Source organism: Oryctolagus cuniculus, chromosome 9 (assembly GCF_051225735.1).
Source record: "Oryctolagus cuniculus isolate XC-2025 breed Fujian yellow rabbit chromosome 9, ASM5122573v1, whole genome shotgun sequence".
NCBI lineage: Eukaryota > Metazoa > Chordata > Mammalia > Lagomorpha > Leporidae > Oryctolagus > Oryctolagus cuniculus.
The window spans coordinates 39,743,393-39,763,385 of NC_142875.1; the positions used below are offsets into that span (position 1 = coordinate 39,743,393).

General features: G+C 40.8%; 1 protein-coding gene across 3 annotated transcripts; it reads right to left on the minus strand.

The window, feature by feature from the left end:
• Positions 1-453: 453 nt before the first annotated feature.
• Positions 454-17,025, minus strand: KLF5 (KLF transcription factor 5). 3 transcript variants are annotated; one of them, XM_089303258.1, is made up of 4 exons: positions 16,935-17,025; positions 13,253-14,126; positions 12,157-12,216; positions 454-2,186 (listed from the first exon to the last, which is right to left on the minus strand). In XM_089303258.1, exons 2-4 carry the CDS (start codon positions 14,112-14,114, stop codon positions 2,008-2,010), a joined length of 1,101 nt encoding a protein of 366 aa, XP_089159384.1. In that variant the 5' UTR covers positions 14,115-14,126; positions 16,935-17,025; the 3' UTR covers positions 454-2,007. The 3 variants fall into 3 exon arrangements, with proteins under 3 accessions (XP_089159384.1, XP_008258200.1, NP_001075522.1); XM_008259978.5 differs by having other exon boundaries at positions 16,358-16,953; NM_001082053.1 differs by lacking the exon at positions 16,935-17,025 and having other exon boundaries at positions 2,008-2,186; positions 13,253-13,673.
• Between the last annotated feature and the right edge of the window lie 2,968 nt (positions 17,026-19,993).

A 19,993-nucleotide genomic window follows, 5' to 3' on the forward strand; every position in this document is an offset into this window, starting at 1 on the left:
TTCAAACAGGAGCACACTTGGGATGCTAGTGCTGCAGGTGGCAGCTTAATCACAGCTCTGGCCCCCTAATCTTTTTCTCTTTAAAAAAGGATCAAAAAATTGCTAAAACTCAACTCGTTTTGTTTGCTTCTGATAACCTCCAAACTAACACATACCAATATACCTCTCTAGTTTTCAACTAATGGTGCTGAAAGGGTTAATGCAGTGTGTGTAATGGTCAGGAAAAAAATTCATAAATTATGTCTCGCTTTATACTTCTAATTATACTTTAAAAATAAACCCCTTTCCTCTGTCTTAAAGGTAGCATAGTTAGACATGGCTCTTCTAAGAATGCCTGAGAATCAGTCTTTCATTAACAGCCCTGATCAGATTCTTTTTAAACAACTTGTTTTGGGAATGGAATTTGCTAATTGTGCTTGCTATTGTGGGTGAAGAAGAAAGGCACAACATGAATCTTTTAGGCACTTTTTATTTTCCAAAAAAATTGTCGTTAATATATAAACATCTCATTCTCTCAAAAAATTCTACAACTATACAGCTGTTTGCTCCATTATTTGTATAGGAAATGACCACAATACAAAAATAAGAGGGAAAAAGAAGCAAAACAGCAACCAATTTATGCTTTTTATGTAGGTAATGTTTCCACGTATAAACATTTTGAAGCCTCTTACAAAATTATTTACACCGTTTGTCATCTATTTACACATTTTAAGAGCAACTCTTCTAACAAACAAAACTATAATTTATCAAGTTATGAAAGTTGTTTTCTAAAAAAATGTACTATATTACCACAAAATAAATAAAGATAAACAATATTTTTAAAACAAAATTAAATTTTCATTTCAATTAAGACCCCTTTTGGCATTTTGCTTATGGATTCTGCCCTTTGGTTAACAGCATCAGCATCACATTACTGTTTTATATTGCATATATGTAGCACTTGCTGCCTTACGTTTTCAACATAGCATTTCTATTTAAAGGCAGACACTGAGTCAGTATTAACAGATTAACTAAACTGCACTGTAATTTAGATTAAATTACTGTGTCTCACTGTATATTACATGCAAAACCCACATAAATTGTCATTTATCTGACAGTACTGAACGAGCAAACATCTCAGTATAAGAAAACGTCATCAATTCAACATTGCCATATGTGAAAACTACAGTCCTTCTTAAAAACGATACTGTGTTTAGCTTATTGTAAGAGGTTTAACTTTCGTATATTGTAACTATCTTTAAGCTCTTCAGTTTACAATTCATATAAAACGTCTTTTTTATTTAAAATAAACACTCCTATTTTAATCAGTGCATGAAATTTGCTTTTAAAGTTCATTTGAATGATTAGTATTCCTTCCCCTTAAAGAAATGAATTTGGTGATGTTGAAAGGTATCTTACGACAAATTCTGTGAATGTACTCATGGTTATTTTCAAAAAGAAATATGATTTATTTTCCCCAAAAGAATCCTAAAAAACTTGTAATAAACCTATAAAGCTGATTTGCATATTTACAAAATCTTGAATAGCAAATATAGGCAACTCATATATAAAAAAAACCCAAAACACATTTGTTCAATGGCTATTATTTGTGAATTGCCAGGTACTGCTGCGCACCTATCGGGAATCATCTATCCTCAAAAAACCTACTCGACGTCAAGTAAAATCTTGACACACACACAGTCTATCCATCCTTCCTCCGGCGCCTGCCAGCTGACTTGTTTACTAAACACTGTCCCGTTAAGCGATGGCGCCCCCGCCCCACCCGCATGCGGCTGCCAGTCAGGAGATGAAGCCGGCCCCAGGAAAGCCGTGACAGCGAGCGTTCCGGATTCTGACAACGACCAAACACTTTGGTATTCATACAATGTATTCCCTGTTTTCTCAAATATACAAAATATACATTTCCAGTTTTTTGTTTTGTTTTCTTATTTTATAGGAACAGGTTAAGTCTGTAGCGGAAAAGGTGGCCAGGAGGGCTGCGGAGCGTGGGGCGGCTGGCGGCGGCGCTCAGTTCTGGTGCCGCTTCATGTGCAGGGCCAGGTGGTCCGAGCGTGAGAAGCTGCGGTTGCACACCCCGCACTGGAAGGGCTTGGCGCCCGTGTGCTTCCGGTAGTGGCGAGTCAGCTCGTCGGAGCGCGCGAACCTCCAGTCGCAGCCTTCCCAGGTGCACTTGTACGGCTTCTCACCTGTGGCAACCAACAAAAGGGGTCAGGTGGCCTGCTTGGAAGACAGACGTCGTAGACAGCACCTGAGCAGCACGGCTTTGGGTTTAAATCGGGGGCCAAGTCAGGCAGGGAAGCTCCCGAGTTCCATGATGAACTGAATCAACATTGAATCCCCTCTCATTGACCTAGGGAAGTGCCATTCCATGTATGGCATTTAACAAGTATTTATGCAAAGAAAAAAATATTCTGCGGGCCTTTGAGGAACCGAACAATGGCAACTATTAGGCAAATGCAAGACGAACCAGCGCCTTTATTTCTATATACCCCTGGCACACACATTCCATGAAATGATGAGATGACCTTGAGTGGCCTCATTGGACACACACAGGTTCTGCTATACTAGGACTAGGTAGAACTGCTGTAGTAGGACTAAGAGCTAAAACATGGGATAGGGAGGGGAAAAGTTTTGGGGCTCATCGAAAAGGGATTGCTCAAATCTCCTTAACAACGAATTTCGGGTACCACAACTCTATTTGAAACCAGATCACAAAATTTGGTATCGATAATATTGAAACAACCACAACAACTCTAACATTTGCTGATCTATGAATTTTTGTCAAGTGTTAAACCAAAAAAAATGATCAAAACTTATCCCACAGCCAATCTGCCAAGCATCTTCTTAAATTCCAGGTATGGTCTGGAATGCTTGGGTACAACAGTGAATAAAATCTCTCATCTGATCTACCTATGCTAGTCTTTCCCAGCTCTCTTCATTGGAACAGCGGATGGATACCTGAGCCCCTTCCATTCTGCAATTTGTATTATTCCTAATGTACTCCAAAGTTTGCTAGCTGTTTCACTTTCAAAACTACTTAATATTTATAGCAGTCTTCATTCTGTTTTAAGATTAATCCTGAGATCATGTAGTCCCCTAAATGAATGCTAAATATATCCTGAATATAGGAAATACTAATTACTGTTCAACGAAAGACTATTTCCTATATTCATATTTTATTTTGTTACAATTACCTATGAACATCAGTAGCTTTTAAAGTTAAGAATGAGATGAATTTGCAGGTTAAAGTAGGATTCGTTTACAGCTGAGTTTTAAATGAGACACCTTTTAAACTGACTCTTAAATAAATAAAATCCCATAAAGACATAAGAAAGCCAGAACACCCAACCTTCACCACCTCCAGCTACTTTTCCTACCTCTGCTCTCCTGGCTCAGACCTAAGACCTTTTTTATTTTTAATTTACTTCTTGGTTCCTATCAACTCTATTTTTAAAAAATGTACATCTCAACTCTGGTAGGCACTCCCTTCCAACCCCAGCCTCAGTAAATGCTAACTTGAAATTTAAGCTAATACATTCAAACCTAAAATGACAGGAGAAATAAGCCACATTTCTTTCACATATATTTACATAAAATCTGATACACAGAAATATTAATACTAGTAAATGCAGCTAACATGTTTCAGACACAAATAAAATGGGAAAATAATTTGACAGAAGTGTTTATTTTTTGTTTCTTGTGAAAGCTAAATCACAGAAATATATTGGCTAAATACTGTCACTTAATGGAAAGTTATTTCTGATGTTTCCAACAAGGACAAAAACTTCCTAAAGTGCCCCAATTTTAAAAGAAATCATTCTAGTCTTTTGAATAATTAAATAGCAGCAGAACTGAATTTTCAAAGTTTATTTAAGAAACAAGGGACACTAGACTCTCTTTGTTCACTATTTTTATTGGCTTTGAAGCAATAAACTGCACCAATATTTTTAAAAGTTTACTTTACTGATTAGTTGAAATACAGTAGCCATTAAAGTTCCTAAAACACTTGGGGTTTTACTCTCGATTTATGTACATCTATAGATTATTCAGCCAAGAATACTACCACTGTGTGGAACATTAGTTATTGGGGCCAAGTCTTACTATGAAAGCAAGGACAACCATTCCCCACTTTGGGCACTTTCTGCGGGATTTGTTCAAGTGTCAACACTGTTCAAGGAAAACATCGTGGAGGAAGCTGGTACCCAATTTCTGGCCAAACAGCAGACTCAGGCCTTTCTTCGGCAGCCAGAAACACTATACAGTACTTCTGGGAAGCCCAGCTGACTTCCTTTACGTTGTACTTCGACAGGACAGAACTTCCAAGGTTTAATTGGATTTTTACAGAATCGCTTTCCAATACCAGCAATTTAAAATATTTAGTTAAGCTCTTTCAACATCAACTGCATTTTTAAGTTCTCATGCTGTTAATGTGAAACCTTCCAAAGGCAAAAAGAAAAAAATGACAACTTTGCACAGCATCAAGACAAGCTTCAACTTTATCTCAAATAAAATATGTACTTTTTAATATTCCATTTTCAAGGCATAGGATTATCTTTGCTAGGGTCCCTAATCTTTGGGGGAAAACGTCCAAGTTACATATACATACTGTCCACACTGAGAAAGCCATTTAACATATTTTATCAACATGTGAAGCAGAAAAATTTGCAGTGGGAGGAAGAGAGGGCAGCACAAACATCTCCTGAGCACACAGGCCAGAGCCAGGTCCCTCTCATTATCCCACTCAATCCTCACAATAACCCCACCAATCAGAAGCAAAATGAGGAGTTCCACATTAAGATTCCTGGGCTGCCTCTTAATGTCTCTCTTAAATCTTCCATTAGCAAACACTAATACATTCCCTTTGAAGGCCTTAAGGAACACATACATATTGTTCAAATTTATTTACAGATTCTAAGGCCTCTTGTGAAGGTCAACTAAGGAAGAGCTTAATGGACTCACAACAAACAGTCCTTCAACCCCAGACTCCATGAAGCGGGAGGGCACACCCCGGGAGAGCTGCAGTCTGCGAAGAACCTTCTAGACCTGAGCAGTCCTGAAAACCATTCCATGAAGGTACTGGCAATCCCCAAATAACAATCACCTAATGATGGTTTCTGTCCCCCAGACCAAGGGGGAAACATGTGGGTTACTGAAACATGTTTGGAAAGTATCCCAAAGGTCTCTGACAAACAAAAAAAATTATCTATTTTTCCCTCGGATGAACAGATAAAAAAAATGACTGAAACTACCACAATGGAATGGGAGGTTTCTCTGCTCTGCTGAACATATTCAATAGATTCATACCAAGGCCTTTCCCTAGAATGTTCTACATAGATTCTTCTAGCCAAAGAAAAGCAGAGATGGAAATATTCCTCCTAGTAACTCTTAAGTATTGTACCCTATTTGCACGTTTCCTTCCTATCAGTGATATTGGTAAAAGTTGAAAAACATCAGAATTAAAGTCACTATTTATTAAAGAGAATGCAACCTGGTCTCAATGCCTTAAAAAAACGCAAATAAGACTTGGTTTCTAGCCTCAAAGAATTTAATCTCTATGTCTTGTTCTGAGAACCTCAACAATACAAACTTTCAAAGTGGGAACAATCTTTCAATAGTTAGCACCTAATCTACACTCTTAAAGAATTCTTGAAGCTCAAAAGGAACTACTTATTTCAGAAGAGAAATATTTTCATACAATTCAATAATAATTAAATTGCTTTCCATCAGGAGAGACTTCGGAATTGGGCAAACTAGGTTCAATATTGGATTTGCTTCTAATAACAAAAAGAAAAAAAGAAACATTGAAAGAAATTCATGGGAAAATATTTAGATAGGTTTCTATGAAAATAGATAAAGTAGGACAACTTTAGCTACCAATTCATATCTTTAAGTATCTTTACCAGCGGTTTTCCATTTAAAACTTTTCCCTTTTTTATAGTACAGCTCATTGTAGCAAATATCCGACACTGGGAACAGAAAAAAGGCTCATTTGAAGATCAGTTGTATGGCATGTGCATCTCATATTTGTACCAGATGTACTAGCTCTACCAAAAGTGCACCTGCTTTGAGGAAACTAACTAAAAGGGTATCTTAAGAAATTCCTTTTTTTCTCGTGTCTTGTCAATTCATGCTAGTCACTTTCTTTAAAATCAGATTCTGCTTTACCCCTCCTAGAAAACCTCTGACCAGACCACGAGATGATTCCCATTAGCAGCAGCACCGCCTAGGTTCCCTGTGAGCTGCTCATACACTCTTGCACGTCCTTTAGGCTTCCAGGAGCTGCATTTTGCCTTCCTGACCAGCTTCTCAAGTCCCTCCAGCGCAGAGACTACCATTGTTCCTGATGCATCTTTGCAGCAGTCCATCTTTGCTAAGTCTGACTAGGTATTTTTCATTCACGAAAAAGGAGAGAGAGTGGAAGAGGCTAGCTTGAGGCTGTCAGTGTGTCTACTTTTCTATGACCCACCTGCAGCTGCAGCTTAGCCTGGCTACTGAACCTTTAGGTGAGAACCATGCTTTGAGTCTCACCTCTACAGAAGAAATACTCAGAACCATTTATTATTAGTCCAAAACTGTATAAGGATAAACAAAAACTGTGTAAAAAGTTCTCTTTTGTAGAACTGGACTGCACTTCTCGGTTTTCTTGAAGTTCTGAAGCCCCTGAGGCTGGCCATAGGCAGCAAGGGGACTTCTCTCAGGGCTAGGGAGCTCTGACCTGCCAAACTCAAGAGATAGCTATGGGCATGCTGTCAGGGTTAAACATGCAACACAGATTTCTGGGCTCCTAAGCTACCGCTGCTTCTCGGTGTTCCCAACAAACACAATGATGAACATCTGTCATTCACAGGGTGAATGGAATGACATACCAATTCTTGAGCTTTTGACAAAAACAACACTCAGATCTACTTTTTATCATGAGCCCAAACTGACTTTTTAAATGAAATATTTTTACCTTTCCCTAATGCCAAAAATGAAAAGGTTCTACATTTTCATTTTTTTTTTCTAGCACTGAATACTACTAGGTAGTGGTTAACAGATATCCTTTCCCTTAATTCCCACTTAACATGGCTACCCTGGACCAGGAGGTTCCTCCCAACTCCTTAAAGCTTCGCCTTTTTTAAAAGTGGTCTAAAAGAAATTTATTCTTCTGGGATCCTGCACATCTAAAACAGCAACTAATCCTGAATCAGAGTTGTTAAAGATCCTTGAATATAAGTAATACACGGTGACAGAACAGAAATGCTGTCACAGAGATACTTTTTACTAAAGTAGGACATTACTTTGTTTCTAAACTCTCACCGGAAAAGATGTAGGTCATCAAGTAAACAGCTACTACATTCTATAGAACTAAAAATATCTGCCAAGTAAAATTCTTGGGTGATTAAATTATTACTTTTGGAAAACAGTGCTCCACATTCCTTCCACCTTCTCAGCTGATTGCTTCCTTCAACTTCAGCAACTCTACTCCATCTACTGAGGAACTCTCTTCTCCCACTCACGTTAGAACAGAAGGGAAGGCGTAGACTATTGGTCTTTGGATTCTCCACAAAAATCAGTCAAAAAGATTTTTGCTGAATCAAATTATACTTCTTAACCTTTGATAAGCTTTATCATCTCAAAATAATGTTTAAACAATTTCCTATGTAAATGTTTTTCAGATGAAAGAACAAGTTCTACAAGCAAAGTTTAATCTTCCCAGTGAGTCATTACAATGAAATTGTTTCTAAGTTTTCATGCTCATAACTACCTTTGCTGGGGCCTGAACCAGCAAATCTCTTTAAGTCACTAATTTTTTACATAAGTCTGTAAAGTGTCAAGAGAAAAATTTCAAAGCCACAAGTAAAAATAAAATACTGACAATAATTTAAGGACAGTTTAACTATTAACATCTAACACTAATGGCTAAATGCTTCCAAATATGTATAACTCAAAGTATATTGGGTAGTAAATTTCACCGTGAAAAACTTTTTCCTGCTACCTCTACCAATAAAAGTTACACATTTAACTAATATTGATCTATCTCTAGATCTGTACTGTGTGATCTCTATCCATTTAGGCCTGAATGTTTAGTACCCAACTGAAGCTAAAGTGAGTATACTCAATTGCAAATCTCAAGTGTTACTGCATATTAGTATATGCAGTATTAGTTATAATTAGGAGTTTACTCACTTTATGACTACTTAGATACTTATCTTCCCAAGTCTTAAATGTGGAGTTCTTCCTTAAACAGGGAATCCTGAATGCAGCGCTCTACTCTGGAGTTCATTTTGTATTACTGTTATTTGGATAATGTTTCAGTTTTCTTTTGTGGGGTACTGCCTTGTCCCTTTCCTTTTGTCATCGTGTGTCGAGCTGTTGTAGCAAGAGCCAATGCACGGAGTCTGGGTGTGAGGGACACTGGAGCCAAGTGTGTGTGTTGTTCAAAGACTTTCGCCACACAACTGCTCATTTTACGCCCTGTTCCAGACAGCTGAGACTCAACATTCATCTACGAACTTCACCGGACCCTGGTTTCGGTGGTTGATAGCTTTACACGTCCTCTCAGGTGAAGGACACATGCATACAACATGTGAAGAAATGGATGGAGATCAGTTCACTTTTTCCAAACTGTCTTTGGAAAAAAATAAGGATCATTTAAAATTTCTCTGTGCCTTTTTCTTTGAAGGCCTCATTATTAATACCTTTTCCTCACAGAATTTAACTTCTTTTGGACCTGAACCTGTGTTAACTTAGAAATTACTTTAAATCTTCATTATGAGATTAAGGAAAAGACAGTAAGGTGAATAAGCATAAAAACTATAATGCCTGATGCAGGAGTTACTTGGTCATGCAGATTTGTAAGGCAGACACATACGGGAATCCTTATTTTTTTAAAGGTGTTTTGGAGCAAGTTTAGAATGATGGCAATGGGTAGGGCCTCATACCAAAGACACACAAACTTCAGTAGGATGTTCATTTAAATGCTGTAAAAGCCCAAATATTTTGATTTGGAAATATATCATTTATTAATACTGTTAGCTGTGAGCAGCCCTAGCTATTTCTAATCAAAGCCATGATAAATAAGTATTCACACAAATTATAATTAACACATACAAATACCCACACTCCTCTTTAAGGGGCGCCTCTGTAGGCCTGTAGGTATGCTATCTTCTGTATGTACAAATACAAGTGAACTATAATTATTCCTAGAATAGATACAAATTATGTTTCAAGTATTTTGTGTAATCACACAAACAAGACAGAACTTCGTATTATCTATATATGCTTTCCTAATGAAGAAATCAAGTGTATCAATTTAGAAAACTTGAATGTTCTGCTAATTCTGGTTCTATCTTCTATTTGGTCATTCTCCCATTTAAAAAAAAAGGTTATTTTAGTATTTGCTTAGGTTCAACTTGCCACCCAAGTTAAAGAGGCACTTATAATCTAATTAAACAGAACTCAGATGTAAGCTGTTCTAATTGCTTAAAAAACAAAAGTAATGCCATTTTAAAGCAATTACAATTCTTTTTCAAAGAAATGCTAGGGTGCTTCACATTCTGTCTGCAAAACAGCAATCATTTAAAGAGACATTTATTTTATCTCATCAAAAACAAGATCAACAATACCATACAGTATTTAAAGTCCCCTAATAAACTGTCCAAGGGGGAGAGAGGGAGACAGAAGGAAAACAAAACAAGCCATTAAATGAGAGAAGTTATTTAGAAAAACTGTTTCATCTACCTAGGCCTTAAAAGGAAGAAGAAAAAAGCCTCTGCTGGCTTCACAATGGATGGGGTGGGGAGGATGCAACGAGAGAGCACAGGTCATTTTAAAAGGCATTGTCTGGAAACTAGAAATGAGGAGAAAACAACCTCAATGCTCTATGATTACCCAAGAACGGGTTTAGCCAGATGAACGAGTCTGGTACAAACCCTCCCCAAGGTATTTGAAAGACTATCAAACACAACTTTATTAAACTGGATTACACTGCACGGGCTCACTCATTAGATGCTGAAGGCCACAATGTTTATGATCAGGTGAAAAAGTCCACGCATGAGACTCTTTTTAGCTTGTTACCACAAGCATTGTGAAGATAGCCCACTATTCAATTTCTCTGCCAGCAGGTCAAGTTCTTGAATCCCAGGTACAAGCATTCAGAGCACTAAACCCTGACAGGGGTTGAAAGGCTATTTAGATATAGTCAGACTACTTCTCTGCAATAAGCGGCTGATTACATCGTTATATGAGATTGTACTCTTCCTTTATTAGGGGACTTTAACCCCATGAAAATGTGTTCCCTAGTTCTTATCTCCTGTTTCAAGGTCTTCCAAAAGAGAAAAAAACAATAGTTCAAATAAATATTTCTAAGTTATTTCTACATCCCCCTCAAAATCAGGCTGAAATAATTTTTCAATGTTTTCTTAATATGTTTCCTGTAGTATGGTATTTCAGTATTTGTAAACAGAATGTTTTCCTGGCACTTGTCATTTGTATCTTGAAATCTTTATATTTAAGTTTTTATAACATGTTTATTTTGTGGGCTTTTTTTAAGAAATTGGTTCTAATGATTTGGTGTTGATACAGTATTGCTTTAAATAAAAAATGACACAAATCCTTTTGTGCCTTCTGAGGCATCATTTTTAAAGCCACAGACCTGTGTTTCCTATTTAAATAATTTAAACAAAAATGTGTAAGTAGGGACAAGCCATAAAGCTTAGATCCTTTTCCCCAAGGGCAGCCCATTCATTTTTGGTTCTTTTTTGTGGGTGTTGAACCATAATTTCTACTTTGAGTTGCTTACATAATAGAATCTTTCCTTTCACATGATCAATTTGTCTATATTTAAAAACCCGAGACCAAAATAACCCATTCATTTCATAGATAGAGGAAATGGCTTTTCTTTAAAAGCGGTTTCTCAAAAAGTCTTGTAACCTACCACCATTGTCGCCGATATTACTCTGATTTTAATAAGTAGTGTTTATCACTGGGATATCAAGCAATTCTAACATGCACACAAAATGTCTGCAACCATGTTCCTCTCAGGACTCTATCTCAGCACTGACCTTTGTTCAAAGGCTTTTACTTTTTAATGTAGCAGTTAGAGATAACTACTTCATTTATCAAAACTCAATTTCCATAGTAACATCTAGCCTGGGGAGATTCAAGTCCTCACACTAATCCAACAACCCATTCAAAGGAACTGTTGAATACTTTGGTTTCCATAGCAATGATGGAATAATACATTTTGCTAGGTCATTGCTTTTATTAGCAAACTTATTCTTTGAACTTTAGGTAAGGCTGCATTTATTGAAGGGAAAACAGTCACTTTATATAAGTTCTTTGCTTTAGGGCTGTTCTTTTAAGAAAATTACAAGGAGTAACCATCTATATATTAAAAAATATTTTGGGTATTTGGACGCGTTTCATGAAGTATGCCACCTAGTTTCACCTTAAAATGCATTTTAAAATTAAGTCTCTGAAAAGTGACTATCGTGGATTTAACAAAACAAGCAGACACTTTTAAAATGAAAGGGGCTATAGTTAAAAGTACATTTTAAACAAAGATGAAATCTCTCAAATAAATATACCCAATTTGTAGAATCCAATTTGTAGAATAATTTTTAAAATATTACCCCATTTCTAACCACTTGACTTTAATACTCGGCAATTTCAGCCCTACCTTTCAGCAAGTACAGAAAATACGTGAAACAGGTATTTCACACTAAACGTGAAATCAGAGATAACAGACACCGCGCAGCAGCCATAGCGCACATGCCAGGTGGAAAGGTTTTTGGTGTTCACAGTGGCTCTGTGGAAGCAAAATGATTTGCTACAAAGGAAGAAAATTAATTTCATTTTCCCCCCCTCAAGACTGAACCAGCAGTGCCATTAAAAGTTTTAAAGTCCATTAGTAAACATCGTTGTTTAGATTTTTCAGTAATTAATCCTATGTGAGGTGACAGGCAAGGCGTTAGTGAGGGAACATCAGCCTTCCTGGAACCAGACTTTTTCATGGAACTGAATTTTGAGCCAAGCCAGTACTGAAAAGGTAGGCCATTAAAAAATAAAAGTTGACAGAAGAAAGAAGAGATCAAACACGTGTTGGCTTTTAAAAGGATGAATACCACTTACACTATTTACACAACTCCCAGTATTAACAAGAAAATTACATACCAGTGTGAGTCCTCAGGTGAGCTTTTAAATGAGAAGACTTTGTATAAACTTTTGTGCAGCCTAAAATGAAGGAGAAGAACAGCTTGTCATTTCGCAGAGCCTTTTGAAACCTTTACATCTGATGATTCAGTCTTTAAAATCTGACTTTAAAGAAGAAATCTCTAGTGCTAGATGAGATATTTGAAGTTTCAGTTTTAAAAGTCTTTGCGTGCTCCCCCATTATCTTATTAAAGGCATAAAGTGATCGGTTTCATCTATCGCCTTAGTAGGAAAGAACACACAAAATCGGGCCAAACTACAAATAGAACGTTTGTGTTTATATTCCAGTAGGTAGGTTATACTAGCAACACACAGTTCAGCAACAGCTACTATAGTATGTTTTTTAAAAAATTTCAATGGCTCTAGAACTACAATGCTAAGCCATTAGCTAAGATGACTACAATTTTCTGTACTCCGACATTTCTTGTTTTTTCATTTAGCACGTCATGCCATATCATGTACCATAGTCAATAAATTATGCCCTGTATTAAACATAAACTAGCTTACGCCAGCAACTTGTAAATATACTCATTACTGTCATCAATTTATATTTTCAGCTGCATCCCTCATTCAAGAATGAGCATATGCTATCAGAAGCTACCATAAATCTACCCTGGACCGTCTTGTAGCTGTTATCAGCTAGCTGTCCACAGCGCCCGTTTCATTTCTACACAATATTTCACCCCCCCCCCCAATATTTTTCCAGGCACTTAATCTATAATAAAAAACTGCAATTCATTAGATTATCTTAAAGTAAATGTAAACTCTGTAATGTGTGTGAAACTCAAATGTACTGCTGAAGAGAAAAAAGTTCAAGATAACTTTTCTCCAGAGTATTCTAGACATTTTTTAAATATATAAAAATAAGCAATAGACTACTAACTAGTTTCAAACCACAGTAAAGCACAAAAACAGGGTATGAAATGAACAACGTAGGTGTTACTGTCAAGGTTCCTATATAAATGTAAGGTCTGAGTTTGGAAGAGACACAACTGCACACCTGCACAGACACACAAACACTATTGATTGTCGCTCCACCCCAGTGTAGATGACATACCAGGGTAATCGCAGTAATGGATGCGGCGTTTCTCCAGGTCGGGGTTACTCCTTCTATTGTATCTGACGGGTTGGATGTTTTGCGAATTGACTGGCAGGGTGGCAGGTAAATTTGGATTGTGAATTGCCAGCTTGGAAGCAATGGTAGCAGCATAGGATGGCGGTGGGGTTAAATTCTGGAGCATCTCTGCTTGTCTATCAGGACTTCCAGGCTCTGAGCTCGGTGGTGATGGGGGAAAGTAAGTGGCCTGTTGTGGCAGAAACTGACTTGGCATTGTGTATGTGCAAGGGGGCATGCCCTGGAACTGTTTCATTGCAGTCTGTGGAACGGCAGAGGTGTGTGTGTTCAGGCCTGCCATGGCGGCTGACATAGAAACATTGAGAGTGTCCATCACTGCTGTCTGGTTTGTAGAACTGGGCATATCTAAATCCGGTGTGTTCAGCAGCTGGTACAGGTGGCCCTGCTGGGGAGGGACAGAAAGATGAAGATCTGGTGTAGGAAGTTCTTGTTTGATGAAGATATTGTTCACCTCTGGAGCTGCGGCCTGGTGGGAGCTGAAAATACTGGTGAACTCGGGGAGGGCCTGGGTCGGGGCCGGAGGAGGGGCGGTTGTTTCACTCTGGTGGCTGAAAATGGTAACAGGCTCTGTCTTGATGTGTGTTACGCACGGTCTCTGGGACTTGTAGAGGCCAGTTCTCAGGTGAGTGATGTCAGGGAGGAAGACGTTCATGTTGATACTGTAAGGCAGCCCTTCACTGTCAGTGAAGAACTGGTCTACCACCGAGGCACTGTCTCGTCTATACTTTTTATGCTCTGGAATTATTGGAACTGGAGGCAGCTGAGGTGTCAGATACTTTTCCATTTCACATCTTGTCTAAAAAAGAAGAGACACAAACACGCATAATCCACCTGATTCAAACGTGCTCTTTTTAAAAAACCTCTTGTGCCCCCACCCTCCAATCCCGACATAAAGCACTAGGACAAACTCCTAAGTGTTGCTTATAAATGGACCAGGTTTATTTTGTCAATTGTGTAATAACTGGTTCACCAAAACCTTATGAAACTCTAACATGCATTTGATAAAAATCGCTCCCCTTTATCAGTCCCAGACAAAAAAAAAGTGAAAAAAAGGCAAATCAAGAAAAAAAAAGGAAGCAAACAGAAATCATATTCCTCTGTGATGCAATAGTAGGACAAACAGGATTCCCTGCCCCATTACACAGTCAAGTGTGCAATTCAAGTACGAGGGCAGTAATGAAATATTGCCAAACTACCTCAATTCTAGTTAAGCTTAACATTCTTACACTCGCACAACTCTACAAATCTTGTTTGCAGGTTTGTTCTTTTTTTTTTTTTTTTTTTTGCTTGGCAAGGTATTTCTGAAATACCTCATCTAAAACATTCTTCAGCTAGTTCAGTGCCTCTTCTTGTTTACGATTTAATGGAAACCTAAATACAATGTTTTGGCAAAACACAGTATCCACTGAAACAAAACAGTTTCACATTTAGCATTTGATCTAAATGTTGATTTTAATCAGTAGATTCGGTAATTGGTTAATATGATAATGAAATGTTCCTATTCATATCCCTATCTCAAACAGATCTTTAATTACCTAGGGGGAAATCACTCCCTTGGTAGCCGGGTAGGTGGGGAGAGGCTGCTGATGGGCTAGCACAGTCATCAGCCAAACATTTATCATGTCCTCCCCAGTGGGCCGGCGCTACATTCCCCCTCTCTCTGCAAAAAGCTCAGTCATGCCTTATCCTCTAGGTATCTCCTAGGCAGGAGAGTGACAAACTCAAATAACCACATAGTTTTCAAGGGGTGATTTTTTTTAAGAACATGATCCAGCTAGTAACAAGCTGCCCTCAGTCTTTTCACAGCTATCTTTTCTCCTAGAATAACATAAGCCCCCCCCCCCCCGCCAATTTTTAACATGGAACAGGAAATTCTCAAAGAAACACACAACTAGATGGCAGGGCTCCCATAACTAGCAACCACGGCACCTCGATCGGTAGATAAGACAGTCATTTTCTGCCACCGCTTAATTTCAAAAGCGTTTCATCTCGGGACTACAAGATCATTCAGTGTGGATGAGGCCGGGATTTCCCGGATAGACACGATTTAAAAATAAAAACGGACGCCCAGTCATGTGAGTCACATCCCCGACCAACGCCACTGGCCTCCGTGCGCCCGCGGAGGCCGGCGGAGCCCGGGCCAGGCGCTGGGGGGCACACACACCCCGCACCGAGGGGCCAGGACCGGCTCTGGAAATAAACCCAGCTAAACCCTTTCGCGCACCGCGCTCCCGCGGCGGTTAGTGGTTTCTGATTTTAGCTCTTCCAGCTGTTTGCATGTGGGTATGCTTCCAATTTTTTTTTTCCCCTTCCTTGGGACAGGCTAAAAGTCCCGGGAAGTTTTTTCTGGGCTATATGACTCCCTTGCGTGGGCGAGAGAAACAGGCGGTTGCTCTAATTCGGCTGCCGGGCAAGTGTAAGCGCCAACTGCCAGCTCTCGGCGCGGCCCGGGAGGAAATTTACGCGTACACGCACAAAACGCCACACTCCCGGTCTTTTTTTTTTTTTTTCCCGTCTCGTTTTTTTCGAATCAGCGCTGCGATCCAACCTCCTAGCTGCGCTAACGCCCGTTTCCCGGACACGGCCCCGCGATCGCGGGAGAGAGCAGGTGGAGCCTCCCCTCCCCGGCACCCCAAGCTGCGTTTCAGCCTCAACCCGAGACGGCGGCGATGGCGGGGCGAGGGGGGGGCGGTTGACGGCCGCCGAGAAGGCGTCATTTAAGTTGTGCGCGCAGGGTACGGGGGTTCATCCCCCCCAAACGTGAGGAAAACAACTAAGTAAGGTGCGCGGGAGCACCCGCCCCCCCCCGGGGGGGGATACCCACCGGGACACTGACTTCCCGCGACCACCCCCCCCCCCGACATTTACTAGCTGCGAAACGGGGTGCCCGGCCAGGAGGGCAGGGCGGGGCACCGAGCGGCTCCCGGTGCGCCCCGACGCAAGCCCCAGCCTGGAGCGGCCCCTGTCGCCCGCGCGTCGCAGCGGCGGGACACGCCCGAGCCCCGAGAGGGAGGCGGCTCTTCCTACCTGGACCAGCTCCTCCGGGGGCAGCCGCGGGCCCGCGGCGGGCGGCGGCGCCGGCTGCGGGGGCTGCGGGGGCGCGGGCTGCGCCTGCGGGTGGTGGTGCGAATGCTTCAGCTCCTCGCCGGGGAAGAGCGCCGCATCGCGGGCCGGGTTCGCGGCGCCCAGCACCGGCTTGAGCTGAGCGAACACGGGCTCGTCCTGCGGGGCCGGCGGCTGAGGCACGGGTCCCAGGCGGGCGCTCATGGTCAGCACCCGCGTCGCCATGGGCACTCGGGGGGCGGCTCCGGGCGCGGGGCGCGGGTCGAGTGCGCTTCCCACCTCGCCCTCGCTGGCTCGGGCCGGCGAGCTCGGCGCGGGGCCGCGGACACGGGAGGGGAGGTTCCGCGGGGACCCCTCAGCCAACAGCAGGCAGTTTTCGAAGGCGCGCACGAAAAGCCAAACTCTTCCGCTCCGCCACGCGTAAACGCCAACGTCCTCCGGGCGGCCACTTTCTCCCGCCCCGCCCCACCGCGCTCTCTCACTCGCCGGAGCCCGCTCCCGCCACAGCCGATCTCCCCGAGCGAGCTACGAGCGCGCGTACCTGCCCCGCGACTACTGACACTTGACGCCCGCCTCTATTTCACCCAACTACGGGTGGGCGGGGCCTCTCGGCCTGACTGGCAGCGCAGCCGCGAATCCCGAGGCCCTAAGGCTGGCTGGGCCGGAGCGGCCAGCCTATGAGGAGAGAGAGCTTCCCCAGGAGCCCCGCCTCCTCCGGGACGACCGCACCCCTCGCGGGCCACGAGCTTCGCGCTCAGGGCGGCCGCGCAGTTTGTACACAACTTCTCTGACAGATTGGGCCCGCGGAGCCGGGGGCGGAGGGAAGAGCCGAGCGGGAGGAATCTAGGAAGAGGGGGAATGAGGGTGGAGACGGCGAGGGAGATCTCTCCCGACTGTTCTCTGCCAGGATTAAGACGAAAAAGCGCCTCGCACGTCTTAGGTGTTGTGCAAGGACCTGAAACTCAAACGCTAAAACCCAGAATGCAGCTAGGTGGGGGCGCTAGGGTTTTCGGAGACTTGTTTAATCGGTGTGTATTTTTAAATATACAAAATGTACTTTTCTTAGCCGAAAACTAGGGGCGGCGTGATAAACAAATTTAAAGCAGCTCTTGCCTCTTACGTGTCTTTAGCAGTGGTTGTCCATTTAGCAAAGCAGATTGAGAATGTCCTGAATAAAAGGTTGCCAAGGCAGGCATGTTAAGAAGTTCCTCCCCGTTGGTATGTAAGTGGCTCCAAGTTTTCACACACCGTGTTTCTACCTCCCACCCGTGTGTGAAGAAGAGGGGGATGGGCCCCCAGGAATTTTGCAGTGAAATCAGGTTGATTCTAGCTGGAACAAAGAGTCTAATTTAAGCACCAACGACGAGCTCCAATGTGTATTTAAATAGACATTACATCTTTAACTTATTTTTGCTAGCACTATGTTCAAAAAGTGGAGTTTAATGTCTACCCAGACATACACTCAGCGCGTTTACCTGACACCGTGACACCTTTTCCTACGAAAAGAGAGGCTAAGAAGCCGCAGACATCAGACACACAGCAGCTCTGAAAACTGGGAACCCAGATGGGTAGGAAAGTAAGAGCCAAATAGATTACTGTCCATTTAGGGTGTTATTCTAATGAGAGGGTGAATTTTTTTTTGCCAGCAATCACCTAAGGAAACCACTTCCTTTAATCCTTAATGTTCTTGTACATGATTTTATCTGGCTTATTGGGAAGCCGGAAAAATAAACCACAATAAAAATGCCTGCAATATTACTACATATGTACATATGTTGACAGCACACTGTTCCATTAGACAATTTTACATACCCAACAGCCTACTCGCCACTTCACAGTAAAAGAGCTTTAAGAAAAAAAAAAAAGAAAAAAAAAACCTAATTCTCAGAAAAAACATTCACTTCAAAGAGTGTACCTATCAAAGGCATGGATCTCCTTTTCAACGTGTAGATTAAAACTATGCTCAAAGTTTTAGCTGTGTTTACTTATTATTGCAAGAGATAAAATTATGCTGCCATCTAAGGTTTTTTTTCTCCTTTTTCTTTCTTTTTTGTTAACACATGATTCATTTTTGTAGCTGTAATCGCTGCTTTCAGAGAATGCCTGTTACCAAAGTATTACTTAGTGATTGCTGTTACAGAACTTTTATTTTTTTTTTGGTAATTAAACAATCCCATGTCCACCTTCATCTTTAAAAAGCTGATTTTTCTCTAATATTTAGCTCAATCGTTTAAGTTCATAACTTAGAAACAGGTTATAGAGTTGGTATGGGACTTAAGGTAACTTAAAAAAAAACTTTGAAAGATTTCAAGTCACTTCATGCTGATAACATGATCAAACTTGAATGTGATATAGATAATTCTTGATGGAACCTCTTTAGTCTTTTAACTGTAAGCTAAATCTAACTTAGAGTTAGTACAATTTGGTACCCCTGTATATTTTCATTTGCTTTTAAACCTATCTGAGGCTTTCCTTCTGTCCTTTTCAACAGAGCTTCACTGACCTGTTATTTCAACCTAAGTTTTCATTACAACAAAATGTGTTTATTTTATCAAAAATGCTTCTATAATTTCACACATTTTTAACATATTTTCATTTACGAAGGCTTTTCCAATTGTAAAAAAATAAAAACCCACCAAACTATTGGATAAGTTTTTAATAAAATATTTTTTAGGCTTCTTAATTGTTACTTAGTCTTGTTAGTTGTTTTACATTTTCCCCTGTCTTAATGAATATACACATGAACCTATATTATGTTTGAATTCCTAATCCATTTACAATTGAAAAACTGAATATGTTCTCTCTGTTTTTTTTTTTTTTTTTTTTTGTCAAATACAGTGGCATTTATTTAAATTTCATCTCTGGCATAAAGATTCAGGCGTCCACTTTTAAGTCATGTTTTCTCTGAAATGCCCAGCTCTGAAATGTCACTGAAAATAACCAGCTTAGCACTGCACAGCGGCATGGAAATTGGGAAGTTACCCTTTTCTGACATGTTTGCCATGCAGTTCTGAACGCATAAAGAACGTGTTCAACCAAGCTACCTTGCTGTTGCTCTCAACACAGACAGTACAGCTGCAACCTTGTTTTACCGACTTAGCAAGAAGGGTTAAAACTTGATAAATATGTTTCAAAAGTTCCAGGTTCTCCAATGGCGTGAAGCCAGAACGTGTGAATGGACAGATCCTCAATGACTTTGAACTTTCTAGTTCTTTGCATTCCTTCCTGCTTAGTAGTGCTGTACCATCAGGGAAGATAGGAGAAAACAAGAAACAAATGTCAGGTTTCAAAAATCAATTAGTGGCCTGGCAGTGGCGTGTGAAGTGAACTGTGCCAAAACAAGGGATTCTGAGGGAAAGAAATAAAAAAGTTGAGTAGTCAAGTTAGGTGGGAGGGTAAGCATAGAAGCAGTGTGCATGCTTAAGTCCTTAGTCACTGGGCAACACTGATTTAGTCTTAGAATAAACCATAAGTGTCACTATCTTTACGGGAATAAATATGCCTGAATGTGTGGGGGCTGAACAGGCATTCAGCCATGGGGGAGGCGGATTTGAAGGCGGTGGTGGAAAAAAATAGATAAATAGCTTCTGAATGATGAGA

Coding starts and splice junctions, on each gene's coding strand:
- KLF5 (XM_008259978.5), bottom strand. CDS start 16,618: ATGGCGACGCGGGTGCTGACCATGAGCGCCCGCCTGGGACCCGTGCCT. Junction 14,127..16,357: donor CCCCGGAGGAGCTGGTCCAG/GTAGGAAGAGCC, acceptor CTTCTTTTTTAG/ACAAGATGTGAAATGGAAAA. Junction 2,187..12,156: donor TCACCTGAGGACTCACACTG/GTATGTAATTTT, acceptor TGGTTGCCACAG/GTGAGAAGCCGTACAAGTGC.